The sequence below is a fragment of the Schistocerca piceifrons genome, chromosome 2 (assembly GCF_021461385.2).
Source record: "Schistocerca piceifrons isolate TAMUIC-IGC-003096 chromosome 2, iqSchPice1.1, whole genome shotgun sequence".
Taxonomy (NCBI): Eukaryota; Metazoa; Arthropoda; class Insecta; order Orthoptera; family Acrididae; genus Schistocerca; species Schistocerca piceifrons.
In genome coordinates this window covers 346,717,382-346,731,554 of record NC_060139.1, presented here as the reverse complement: position 1 = coordinate 346,731,554, position 14,173 = coordinate 346,717,382, and the positions used below count along the sequence as shown (strand labels likewise).

Sequence of the window (14,173 nt, the reverse complement as noted above, 5' to 3'; positions counted from 1 at the left end):
TCTATCTAGTGTTATGGCCTCAAGAGCTGAGTTTTACAACTGATGATGAGAGCATTGTCTCTTGACATGCATTGTTGAGTCATATGGGACAGAAAAGTTTCCAATTACTATAGTTAAATATAATGACCACTATCTCAGAACCTTACAATATGTAATATTAAATTACTGTGAGGAAAATACAAGCATGGGCCAGCTAGCTAAACTGCTATAAATGGACCCTGTTCATGCAAATTAACAATAAGAATGCCCTGACCCACACTTTTTTTTTTAAGTTGTTCTGTTTCCTCAGTCAGAAACATACATTTGCACTGTGACTGGAAGGAAGGAAGTAGTTCAAGTAGTTATATTAAATGAGAACAGATAAAAGAGCAAACCATACAGCACAGAACTCTCACTATTAAAAAATATCAGGTAAGCACTCACTGCAGGATTTGAGGCTTAAGTACTGCAGTTTGTTGTCCCCTCTCTCCTTGGCTGCTTGGATTGCAACTGTTAAGTCCTCTATCCATTTGTCTTTTTCCTCTTGGCTGCCTGCAGCAACTGTCAGTGCCCTGATAATAAGAGATTTTTTCTCATAGGCAAGTTGCTTGATCACAATATTGACAAAAAATTATAGTTCTTATACATCATTTCACTTGGATATCAAACTACATCCTGATTATGCATGTGCCAGTATATTAAAACACACACACACACACACACACACACACACACACACACACACACAATTACTTTAGAATACCTGCACTTTAGTAAACAGAGAAAAGGGCAGTGACAGAGACTGCTTCATGACACAAAATGTCTCAGAGCTCACATTGTTTACTTTCACTTATATAAAATGTCTGAATTCGTACAAATGTAAATTTTTTAAAGTTTCACTAATGCTGACATAATCATCATCATAAAATCCAACAATTGTGTTGACATTAATTTTGTATTGTTTATTTTTACTGTCTCAGTTTTACATATATTTTACTGCGTGACTAGTTTTTATCAAGGTTGATCATCTTCAGATCTATCAAGTTGTGTACGTAACCTGTTATGTCCATACAGGAACTACAAATAAGAATAGTACATCAAAATGCCATAAGTAGTCAAACAGATGCCACTGGTCCCACAAGAGTCACAAGATTCAGAAGGACTCAATGCAACTACATAGATCTAATGGATCAAAACTAATCACGCCGTAAAACAAATTTGCAGCCAAGAAAACAAAAATAAATGATTAAACAAAAATTAATTTTCAAAGCCTTACGGCAAAAGGAAACAATAAAATGTCCTCAGCATTGTGGCCTCAGAGGGTGATTAAATTTTGACAAGCTTCCAGCACTCTTCCCTTAAATCATTTTAATGGATTATAAATGTAGCCTGTGTACTATATATGCCTGTACTAGCACAGGCACACCACAATGTCTAAAAATATCAAATGTGGCATGAGAAACTTAAAGATTCCTTCACAGAATTGAACTTGGACACTCAAACATTGTCACAGGGACAAACTATTTCTTGGATAGCTTGATCATGTGTGCAACTGAAATTACAACTGTAAGACTGTGGTCAGTACAGGTGAGAACGTTAACTCTTCTAAGGTTAAAAATGTGTCAGACAGACATGGACAATGAATGGGCAACAGAAGTAGCAGTTGCTAAAATGTAGGGTATGAATATGTTGAGTGCAGTCCACTTTTTTTTTTCAGCAGATGACATGAACAGCTTGTGAACTGATTCAAAACCAGAAGAAAAAGCCAAAAACAATGTAACTCAGCAAACGGCAGTCCAACAGTATCTCAAACCGAGTCAAGGAGCAACTGTAGAATTTTTTGGGTTACCAGAGACCTCATGAGAAAAAACAAACTACCTGGAGCTTGCTGTGTAGACAACTGTGTAGGGTGTAATGGACATGAAGTTCCACCCGCCAAAATCAATTACAGAAGATCTTATCATGAAGAGGTGTAACAGACAAGCAACGCATCCTCAGATATTATCAATAGATTCCATATCGATGATGCTATCGAGTGGGAATACAGAGATCTCCATTTCTGTGTTGCTGTTTGGGAGGTTATAGAAGTGACTATACTGACTGCAACATACAAGAGATCAGTGAACAGTCATGAGTGCCATTAGTGTAATGCAATGCCACAATCCACAGATGCCATAATCCACACAGGAGTCACAAGAATATTTCACTGATATTTACATCCGTTTATCAGTTGACTGGACAGCTAAAAGCACCTCTAGGTGTCAAAGATGCTGTGTAAACAGAGAAACCAGGTAATTCAAACTTAACTGAATCAACAAAGAACATTGCCTTTTAATAATTGCATGCAAGTTCCTGTGCAGTCCTAAGGCATCGACTGCACACCAACCAGTGCAGAATCGTGAAATGGCACCAATAAGCTGCTGACCCACACACTAATGGAAGGAGTGGGCTGTGCCACAGCTCCAAGAAGACAAAAATTCAGCACCCCCCTAAACACTGACTTAACCAGACTGGCTGGCCCCAGTCCGGTCACAGACTTCAACAGCACTGAGTAATAGGAAGATGATGCTTAGCCTGCATTCTGTGAGTAGTAATAGAGAGTCAATGTAATTGCATGCAGGAGGCACTGGAGGCACAGGAAGTACATCAAGCCCACTCATAATGAGAAGTTAGGTTTTGTTTCTTTCCTTTTTTGGAAATAAAATGTTCTATTAATCAGCATACATTGTGTACCGATCATTTTGGATTCCTGCTGCTGGCCTTTGCAACTCCTCTCCTTCCTTGTTTGTGTTGGTGATGACTCCCGCAGTAGCTGACACAACAGTTTCTATTGGGACATTCAGTCACTTATAACACAGCATAAATTGCTGTTTTTTGTGTACACATGACTGGTATTAGTTAAGGAATCATCCAATACTTTTTTCAGTCATTATTCTTTTCCATACAGCACCTGGTGTGAAGTTGTATTGGACAAGACGTAGGGAGTGGACAGATAACATGGCCGGTAGATGTGCAACCGGCAGGGCACTTTTGGAGAGAGCGGTAGTGGTGGGGGTTGCGGGCAGGCAGTCTAGAGCAAATGCCAAGTGCTGGAGGGAAAGCACCATTCCAAACTGAAGCCTATACTTATGTTTTTTTGTAAATATTAAGTGGAGTCCCTCAACACCCACACTTGTATGGTGAGCATTCAAAACATTTTGAGTAAAACCAACAATTCTCTTGTTGTCATGTTAAAGTTTGCTTCTTTTTCCAAAACAAAGCAGAGTTTACACATCACCACCTCGCTAACATGTTGTGCAGATGCGACTGTGGGGGAGTTTTGAAACTGTGATTTATTATGTGAGGAACTGACGAAAACTAAGATCAATAGCTTATGAAAATCATATCCTCAGTACAAAAACAAATGTGTAATGTATTTTACTGTTCCAAAACCCACACCATTTATCATTTAACCAGCTATCAATGGCCCTTTACATTCTTTCATTGAAAAAGTTTGTAGTTAGTGGAATAACATGGCAGATAATGAAGTTTTGCATAATAACCATATGACAAAATACTTTTATGTTTGTGTGTTATCATAGGCCAAAATCTCATTTCAGTACCTCAAACCATTTATGAAATATGAGGAATGTTGTCGCTATTTCATTTTGGCTTTATTGCTGGCGTGTGCAATCACAAATGAGTTTGCTACAGAAAAATTCAATATGTTAACTAAATTTCATACACAGCAAATAAATTTCATACACAGCAAATAAATTTCATACACAGCAATATACACTCCTGGAAATGGAAAAAAGAACACATTGACACCGGTGTGTCAGACCCACCATACTTGCTCCGGACACTGCGAGAGGGCTGTACAAGCAATGATCACACGCACGGCACAGCGGACACACCAGGAACCGCGGTGTTGGCCGTCGAATGGCGCTAGCTGCGCAGCATTTGTGCACCGCCGCCGTCAGTGTCAGCCAGTTTGCCGTGGCATATGGAGCTCCATCGCAGTCTTTAACACCGGTAACATGCCGCGACAGCGTGGACGTGAACCGTATGTGCAGTTGACGGACTTTGAGCGAGGGCGTATAGTGGGCATGCGGGAGGCCGGGTGGACGTACCGCCGAAGTGCTCAACACGTGGGGCGTGAGGTCTCCACAGTACATCGATGTTGTCGCCAGTGGTCGGCGGAAGGTGCACGTGCCCGTCGACCTGGGACCGGACCGCAGCGACGCACGGATGCACACCAAGACCGTAGGATCCTACGCAGTGCCGTAGGGGACCGCACCGCCACTTCCCAGTAAATTAGGGACACTGTTGCTCCTGGGGTATCGGCGAGGACCATTCGCAACCGTCTCGATGAAGCTGGGCTACGGTCCCGCGCACCGTTAGGCCGTCTTCCGCTCACGCCCCAACATCGTGCAGCCCGCCTCCAGTGGTGTCGCGACAGGCGTGAATGGAGGGACGAATGGAGACGTGTCGTCTTCAGCGATGAGAGTCGCTTCTGCCTTGGTGCCAATGATGGTCGTATGCGTGTTTGGCGCCGTGCAGGTGAGCGCCACAATCAGGACTGCATACGACCGAGGCACACAGGGCCAACACCCGGCATCATGGTGTGGGGAGCGATCTCCTACACTGGCCGTACACCACTGGTGATCGTCGAGGGGACACTGAATAGTGCACGGTACATCCAAACCGTCATCGAACCCATCGTTCTACCATTCCTAGACCGGCAAGGGAACTTACTGTTCCAACAGGACAATGCACGTCCGCATGTATCCCGTGCCACCCAACGTGCTCTAGAAGGTGTAAGTCAACTACCCTGGCCAGCAAGATCTCCGGATCTGTCCCCCATTGAGCATGTTTGGGACTGGATGAAGCGTCGTCTCACGCGGTCTGCACGTCCAGCACGAACGCTGGTCCAACTGAGGCGCCAGGTGGAAATGGCATGGCAAGCCGTTCCACAGGACTACATCCAGCATCTCTACGATCGTCTCCATGGGAGAATAGCAGCCTGCATTGCTGCGAAAGGTGGATATACACTGTACTAGTGCCGACATTGTGCATGCTCTGTTGCCTGTGTCTATGTGCCTGTGGTTCTGTCAGTGTGATCATGTGATGTATCTGACCCCAGGAATGTGTCAATAAAGTTTCCCCTTCCTGGGACAATGAATTCACGGTGTTCTTATTTCAATTTCCAGGAGTGTATTATCTAATATGCACCCAATGAATAATCATAGCAACTGTACTTTCCATTGCAAACTTTTTTGAATTTCGCATATTGCCTTATTTAAATCCAAATATAACAATAACTACAAGCATTAATGAAATGGTGGGCACATTATCATGAAGCTGATGTATTAAAGCTATAAGTAAAGCAAAACTATTTTTACTGAATAGTTTCTGTAACACTGTTTCAGAAAGAATGCATGGCATATGCTTTGATTCCGTCATCACAGCACTTAGCCACTGGCTGAAAGCACGAAACAATACTGGCCTCCCCTTCCGAACAAATGAGTGAACTCGCGCAGTGCTTTGAACAAAAACTGGTCACAGTGCACTGGCCAACGTATGCCATCCAGACTCTGCTAGTAATGAACTTTGCGTGCTCATAAGTGCTCCACGGTATGGACTACAAATATTTCAGATGAATGAATTAATTCAAAAATAGCTACCTGGCATCAGAAATAGCAATTATGGCTGTAGTTTAATAATAAAGCTTTCCCTTAATTAGTATTTGTATATCTTCTGCACTCTTGACTCCAATCTAATTCAATTAAGAAAGTTTCAATGAAGGCTGTAAATCAAAAAGATAATTGTGTTATAAACTTAATTTTTGTAATTATATTTCAAGGGTGTTTAAAGCTCTACTACACATCAGGTTTTCCAGTTGTGTTCAGTATACACCCTGTTTTCAAAATAGGATGTAAACTACGGACATTTACAACTAAACACAAGATGTAAAACTTGCTGCATAACAGTTGCAGGTCCATCAGGTTGGAAATACACTCCTGTTCAGAAAAAGGAGAATACCTTGAACAACTAGAGATAGGACGTTCATATTCACAGGACATGTACATTAGTAGACACGATTAGTAACTGAATCATATTGACCTGCGGATTCAAGATCAACATCGATATCACATTGCAACACCACCTACAGGCCTGCAGTTCTCATTGTCACTATAAACCAAAGATAATGGATCAGGGTGACTTGAGCAGATGTGCAGGATGCCACAAAGACATATGTGCGAACTGTACCGTCAAATTGGTGAGTCTGAAAGAGGGGGCATTATTATTGGCATGAGAGAATGTGATGCATCCATCCAGGAAATTGCTGCTCATGTGAGACGAAGTATTTCAGCAGTGCAACAAATGTGTGCACAATGGTTCATGGTAGACCGCAGAACACGACAAGGTGGTTCAGGTCACACCACCCAGACCAGCCCCCCGAGAAGATCAACAAACTCATCTCAATGGCATTGCGTAACAGATCTGCATCCTCCTCAGCTCTGGTGTAGCAGTGGAACTGTGTAGCACATCACACACTATCAGGGGTGACAGTCCATCACTGTTTATTACAGCATGGGTTTTGTGTGCATCATCCATTTCTCCATCTACCTTTGACAATGTGCAGAAACATGCTTGACGGCAAATGTATATGGAACAATGTCACTGGTGACATGAATGGCATCAGGTACCATTTGCAGATGAATCCAGATTCTGTTTGTTTGAAAATGATGGCTGCATTTTGATTCACCACAGACAGGGAGTGGCATCACAGTGACTTTATTCCCACAAGACATACAGTGCCAACTCAAGGCCTAATGGTGTGGTATGCTACTGAATACAACCACAAATCACAGCTGTTGCATGTCCAGGGCACTGCGAGCAGTGTGACGTACACGAATGACATCCTGTGACCTTTAGCCATATCCTTAATGCACAACACCCAATGCCATTTTTCAGCAAGATAATGCATGACTTTGTCATCTGCAGAGCTAGTTGGCATATAAACTTGTACTACTGTAGTGGCATGGAGAGCTGCATCAAACCAGTCTCAGGACTGAAGACCACAACAACAACAATGCATGACTACATGCTGCAGCACAAACACGTGTCTTCTTGGTGTCACAGGATGTCAGCCTTTTGCCCTGGCCCACCAGACCATCAGACTTGCCAATTGAAAATGTGTGGGATATGGTGAAACGATGGGCACAGCACAGTGAACCAATGCCAACCACCACAGATGAACTTTGGAACCAGGTGAAGGCAGTATGGATGGCTATACCACAGGATGCTATTTGCACCTTATACGCATTGATGCCATCATGCGTGGAACAAGTTATCAGGGTTCATGGCGGACAAGTTATCAGGGTTCATGGCTGAACTGAAGTGACTGAAATGCTAATCTTTTCTGCAGAATATATTAGTGCACATGTCCTATGAATGTGAACATCCTATCTCATGTCATTCAGGCATTCTGTTTTTTCTGAACATGAATGTATTTGAAAATTACTTCACAAAAAATGGCATGTTCTGGGCATATGTGGATATGACAAAGGGAGTAATACTTGCCTGTGAAGGCCTTGCACCTTCAGCACACTGATCAAGGGTCTGCTCTTCAATGGGTTTCCAGACTATATGGGAGAAATGTTTAAGGGTGGAAGGGATGGTAGCTGTAAAAATACTGATGGATAGTGAACTTGATGCAGACATAGTTTGAATATAGCCATTGGAGAGGTGGAGGTCACCTTCAGGAAGGTGGCTGGCTGGGCAGAGGAGGACCAGCTGGAACAAGTGGGAGAGAAGGTACTGAGTTTATGGAGGAATGAGGATGGGATATCCTTTTCTAGGTCCAGATCACAAAGATATCATCACTGAAGCAGCACACCACAAGAGGCTTGGGATTTTGGGTAGCTAGGAAGGTTTCTTCTAGGTGAGTCATAAACAGATTTGCATAAGAGGATGCCATGCAGTTCTCCATGGCCAACCCATGAGTTTGTCTGTACATTTCCACTGAAGGAAAAGTGGTTATGCATAAGGATGTAGTTATCATGTACATAAGAATGAGGTGGTGGGTTTAGAGAAGTAGGTCAATGGGAGATAATTAAGTTTGAGACAGGCTAGATTATGGGCATGGAAGATGTTGGTGTATGGGGAAGAGTGACCAATAGCAACGAGTCAGATATCCAGGTAGTAGTGGTCTGAGGATGGTTGACAGATGTAAAAGAAGTGATTTCTGTCTTTGATTTGAAGTGTAGGCTGTGGACAAAGGGTTACAAATGTTGCTCAACAAGAGCTGAGATTCTTTTTCATAGGAGCACTGTAAACAGCTACAATTGGACAACCAGGATGGTTAGAATTCTAGATTTTTGGAACCATGTGGAAAATGTGTGTACAATGGAGAGATTCTGATATGGCTCTAGGGATTTGAGTTTATGATCGGCTTATTGGTTGACATCACTGTGGCAGGGTTTGTAACTGGAAGCATCAGTTGGTGTATACCTTCTGTCAGGTGATGACTGTGGTTAATCATTACACCAGTGAAACTTTAGTCCACAAGGAGGATGATTGAATTATGATGATTCATCGTAAGGTTGCGGATGGCAGTTATTTCCTCCACTGAGGGGTTTGTGTTATAGAGAAGGGACCCAGTAAACAAGAGTGAGGCCAGGTTAGAGATACAGAATTCCCAGAAGGTAACCAGGGAATAGTAAGTTGTGATATACATATTTTTTTTTAAAAAACAAAGATTCCATGACTTACCAAACGAGAAAGCGCTGGTGGATAGACACAATAAAAAAAAAAACACACACACACACAAAATTTCAAGCTTTAGCAACCAACGGTTGCTTCATCAGGAAAGAGGGAAGGAGAGGGAAAGACGAAAGGATGTGGGTTTTAAGGGAGAGTTGAAACTCTTTGCCTTTAAATATGTCTGCCTGTGTCTGTATATGTGTGGATGGATGTGTGTGTGTGCGCGCGAGTGTATACCTGTCCTTTTTTCCCTCTTTTCCCCCTAAGGTAAGTCTTTCCGCTCCCGGGAATGGAATGACTCCTTACCCTCTCCCTTAAGACCCACATCATTTCTTCTTTCCCTCTCTTTCCCTCTTTCCTGATGAAGCAACCGTTGGTTGCGAAAGCTTGAAATTTTGTGTGTGTGTTTGTGTGCGTTTTTTTTTTATCTACCAGCACTTTCTTGTTTGGTAAGTCATGGAATCTTTGTTTTATATATATATATATATATATATATATATATACACACACACACACACACACACACACACACACACACAGGGCTATTACAAATGATTGAAGCGATTTCATAAATTCACTGTAGCTCCATTCATTGACATATGGTCACGACACACTACAGATACGTGGAAAAACTCATAAAGTTTTGTTCGGCTGAAGCTGCACTTCAGGTTTCTGCCGCCAGAGCACTCGAGAGTGCAGTGAGACAAAATGGCGACAGGAGCCGAGAAAGCGTACGTCGTGCTTGAAATGCACTCACATCAGTCAGTCATAACAGTGCAACGACACTTCAGGACGAAGTTCAACGAAGATCCACCAACTGCTAACTCCATTCGGCGATGGTATGCGCAGTTTAAAGCTTCTGGATGCCTCTGTAAGGGGAAATCAACGGGTCGGCCTGCAGTGAGCGAAGAAACGGTTGAACGCGTGCGGGCAAGTTTCACGTGTAGCCCGCGGAAGTTGACGAATAAAGCAAGCAGGGAGTTAAACGTACCACAGCCGACGGTTTGGAAAATCTTACGGAAAAGGCTAAAGCAGAAGCCTTACCGTTTACAATTGCTACAAGCCCTGACACCCGATGACAAAGTCAAACGCTTTGAATTTTCGGCGCGGTTACAACAGCTCATGGAAGAGGATGCGTTCAGCGCGAAACTTGTTTTCAGTGATGAAGCAACATGTTTTCTGAAAGGTGAAGTGAACAGACACATTGTGCGAATCTGGGCGGTAGAGAATCCTCACGCATTCGTGCAGCAAATTCGCAATTCACCAAAAGTTAACGTGTTTTGTGCAATCTCACGGTTTAAAGTTTACGGCCCCTTTTTCTTCTGCGAAAAAAACGTTACAGGACACGTGTATCTGGACATGCCGGAAAATTGGCTCATGCCACAACTGGAGACCGACAGCGCCGACTTCATCTTTCAACAGGATGGTGCTCCACCGCACTTCCATCATGACGTTCGGCATTTCTTAAACAGGAGATTGGAAAACTGATGGATCGGTCGTGGTGGAGATCATGATCAGCAATTCATGTCACGGCCTCCACGCTCTCCCGACTTAACCCCATACGATTTCTTTCTGTGGGGTTATGTGAAAGATTCAGTGTTTAAACCTCCTCTACCAAGAAACGTGCCAGAACTGCGAGCTCACATCAACGATGCTTTCGAACTCATTGATGAGGACATGCTGCGCCGAGTGTGGGAGGAACTTGATTATTGGCTTGATGTCTGCCGAACCACTAAAGGGGCACATATCGAACATTTGTGAATGCCTAAAAAAACTTTTTGAGTTTTTGTATGTGTGTGCAAAGCATTGTGAAAATATCTCAAATAATAAAGTTATTGTAGAGCTGTGAAATCGCTTCAATCATTTGTAATAACCCTGTATATATATATATATATATATATATATATACAAAGATGATGTGACTTACCAAACGAAAGTGCTGGCAGGTCGATAAACACACAAACAAACACAAACATACACACAAAATTCAAGCTTTCGCAACCAACGGTTGCTTCATCAGGAAAGAGGGAAGGAGAGGGAAAGACGAAAGGATGTGGGTTTTAAGGGAGAGGTAAGAAGTCATTCCAATCCCGGAAGTGGAAAGACGTACCTTAGGGCGAAAAAAGGACGGGTATACACTCGCACGCACACACACACACACACACACACACACACACACACACACACACACACACATATATATCCATCCACACATATACACACACAGGCAGACATATGTAAATGCAAAGAGGTTGGGCAGAGATGTCAGTTGAGGTGGAAGTACAGAGGCAAAGATGTTGTTGAATGACAGGTGAGGTATGAGTGGTGGCAACTTGAAATTCCTGTTACCCACCAGGCCTCAACCTCCACTAATTTCAAGTAGCCGCCACTCATACCTCACCTGTCATTCAACAACATCTTTGCCTCTGTACTTCCACCTCGACTGACATCTCTGCCCAACCTCTTTGCATTTACATATGTCTGCCTGTATGTGTATATGTGCGGATGGATGTGTGTGTGTGTGTGTGTGTGTGTGTGTGTGTGTGTGTGTGTGTGTGCGTGCGAGTGTATACCTGTCCTTTTTTCCCCTAAGGTAAGTCTTTCCACTCCCGGGATTAGAATGACTCCTTAACCTCTCCCTTAAAACCCACATCCTTTTGTCTTTCCCTCACCTTCCCTCTTTCCTGATGAAGCAACCTTGGGTTGCGAAAGCTTGAAATTTGTGTGTGTTTGTGTGTTTTTTATTGTTTTTATTGTCTCTATCAACATACCAACGCTTTCGTTTGGTAAGTTACAGCTTATTTGTTTTCAGATATAATGTTGTGACAACAGCCTTTTTGGCTTGTTTGGGTTAGTTCTCCAAGCTGGGAGTAGAATGTTGGTGAATTGAAAAATACCTGGAGGTAGTTTGCTACTCCAGATGTTTAAGGCCAAGGGATTCTATTTGTGATGGAAGTTGGGGTTCCATATTTAATGGAATGTTTAATCTTTCTACTCTCATAAAAATTACTGCAGGAAGGTAAGTAAAATCACTGAAATGAGATTTCTAAATATTGGAACTGAGAGTGGTTTCACTGAAACCTTAAAGAAAAACTATAAATAAAAAAAAATCCAAAAATCTTGTGCCAGCAACAGAATCAACTTTTCTTCAAAGCCTGTTCTTCATACTGTGCACTCTACTTACCGATTTCCTCCATATATAGTGAAACAGTAGTTTGCTCCCATTTTATTTTCTGGTGATTCTTCCACCATTACCCCTCTCAGAGGCATCTGGCCATGTACTCTGAATTGTATACTTGGAACAACACTCCGGTTTGTGTACAGCAGTATGTCTGAAAACTAACAAGACAAGTTTCTTTATGAGAACTTGGTGTTTCATAATAAGCAAAGAAACTCATAATTTTGCAACACACACTTTAAATCCAAAATGTAATAAGATTTACAAGACACAACAATAATTCTTTTGACAGATATAAATGACAATGAGAGAAAATTAAAAATTTACTTTTCTGCAGATATTATCCCTTCCCACTTAAAACTCTTATACTGCAAATTTGCAGCTGAGAATATTGTCAGAAACATCACTAACAATACCCCTTATACTATACTAGAGAGCAGCAAAAGTGGCAGCTGAGAGGGTAGGTCATTTCTCCCTCCTCTCGTCTTCTCTCCAGTTCTAAGTGCCAATGAGAAGTCTTCAGCATGGTTTGGCATGGTCCATGACTGTAAGCTCACACTGTTTCCACAGTGTCGTTTCCACTATGAATGCTGTCCGGATAGTATCATAAGAAGCAACACCTACATGACAAAGTTGTCTGTTGGATCACTTGAACACAGCTTTATCAAAAGTGCATAGCTAATATATACATACCGCAATTCCATTGATTATCCTGAAGAAATGAATAGTCACCTAATTAAGAACTGTGGGTGACTGTTATGGATATTGCCAGTAATCATTCAAGTAAAAAGGAGAAATTCCTAATTCAAGTACAGAGAAGAAAGAAAATGCACAGTGGCCAGAAGAGATCAGTATTTCAGTTTGAGGTCACTTTATAAAAGTGGAAAAGTTGGGGGAATTCACGCACCACAAGCAGCTTGATAGTCATTAGGAACTTGGCAGTTTAGCAGCAGAAATGAGCCACATGGTTGTGGGACCGCCCCCTTAATCCTGCTAATACTTACCCATATAAATGTGTGAGCCCTACTGAAAACAAACGTCACATAAAGAAACTGTATATTCAGAAAGAAAGATGTGCAGAATTTACTTAAGGAACCAACTGATGATGGCATGGTGCAAAACTGAATTAAATGCATAGACCACACTGGAATTTTGCAAGAAAATTACTTTATGAAGAAATGCATCCAAGGAAAGTTCACTGAAAGCATTGTCATTGCTTTAAATGGTTCCTTCGGTAAAGAATCTTCAGAGCAGGACAATTACAGAGCAATAAATTTTATTAAATGTTGTGTTTGTTCCATCCCTTCCCCAAAGCTGTGACTGCTGTTCCCTCTCTTGGCTCCCTTTCCTCTCAAATTCCCTTTCCTCTCACCCTCAACCCCCCCCCCCCCCCCAAAAAAAGAAATTATCAACATGAAATGGAACAGCTGCAAGAACTGTCTCTGGTGGTAAATTTATCAGTTTTACTTGTGTGGAGCAGAAGACCCGTGTTTTCTGCTTTGCACTAAGGTTAAAACTAAAATGCAAAGTTAAGGAATGTTTAAATGTTTAGCCATTATCAAAAACAATGTAGCTTTATAATTTAACAGAAGAGTAGTAATAATGTGTTTGGCTGTAATATACAGGGTGAGTCACCTAACGTTACCGCTGGATATATTTCGTAAACCACATCAAATACTGACGAACCGATTCCACAGACCGAACGTGAGGAGAGGGGCTAGTGTAATTGTTTAATACAAACAATACAAAAATGCACGGAAGTATGTTTTTTAACACAAACCTACGTTTTTTTTAAATGGAACCACGTTCGTTTTGTTAGCACATCTGAACATATAAACAAATATGTAATCAGTGCCGTTTGTTGCATTGTAAAATGTTAATTACATCCAGAGATATTGTAACCTAAAGTTGTCGCTTGAAACCTCCGACGTTCAGTTGCGTGTTGTAACAAACACGGGCCACGGTCGGCGAGCAGCATCTGCAGGGACATGTTTACGATGACGACCGTGTTTATGAGTGTGGCTGTAGCGCACTGTTGTGGTTTGGTCTAGCTGTCGCAGTGTCCGCATGTAGCGCTTGCTGCTATTGTTCTTCTGCATTCGTCTCTGTACGCAGACCAACTGTAGTACACCGTGTTACCAGACGTCTGTGATAGTGTAGTGTTGTAGGAACTGTGACCATGGTGTATTCGAACTCTGAAAAGGCGGAGATGATACGCATCTATGGCGAGTGTCGACGAAATCCAGCTGAAGCCTGCAAGGTGTA

At 42.2% G+C, this 14,173-nt stretch overlaps 1 protein-coding gene across 1 annotated transcript in view; it reads right to left on the bottom strand.

The window, feature by feature from the left end:
- LOC124774947 (FERM, ARHGEF and pleckstrin domain-containing protein 1) overlaps positions 1–14,173 on the bottom strand; it is a 754,047-nt gene that overhangs the window by 16,567 nt on the left and 723,307 nt on the right. Inside the window, exons 19-20 of the mRNA XM_047249656.1 lie at positions 11,915–12,069; positions 424–551 (exon numbers count right to left, since the gene is read on the bottom strand). Of these exons, the coding sequence (XP_047105612.1) occupies positions 424–551; positions 11,915–12,069 (283 nt within the window). The remainder of the gene's footprint in view (positions 1–423; positions 552–11,914; positions 12,070–14,173) is intronic.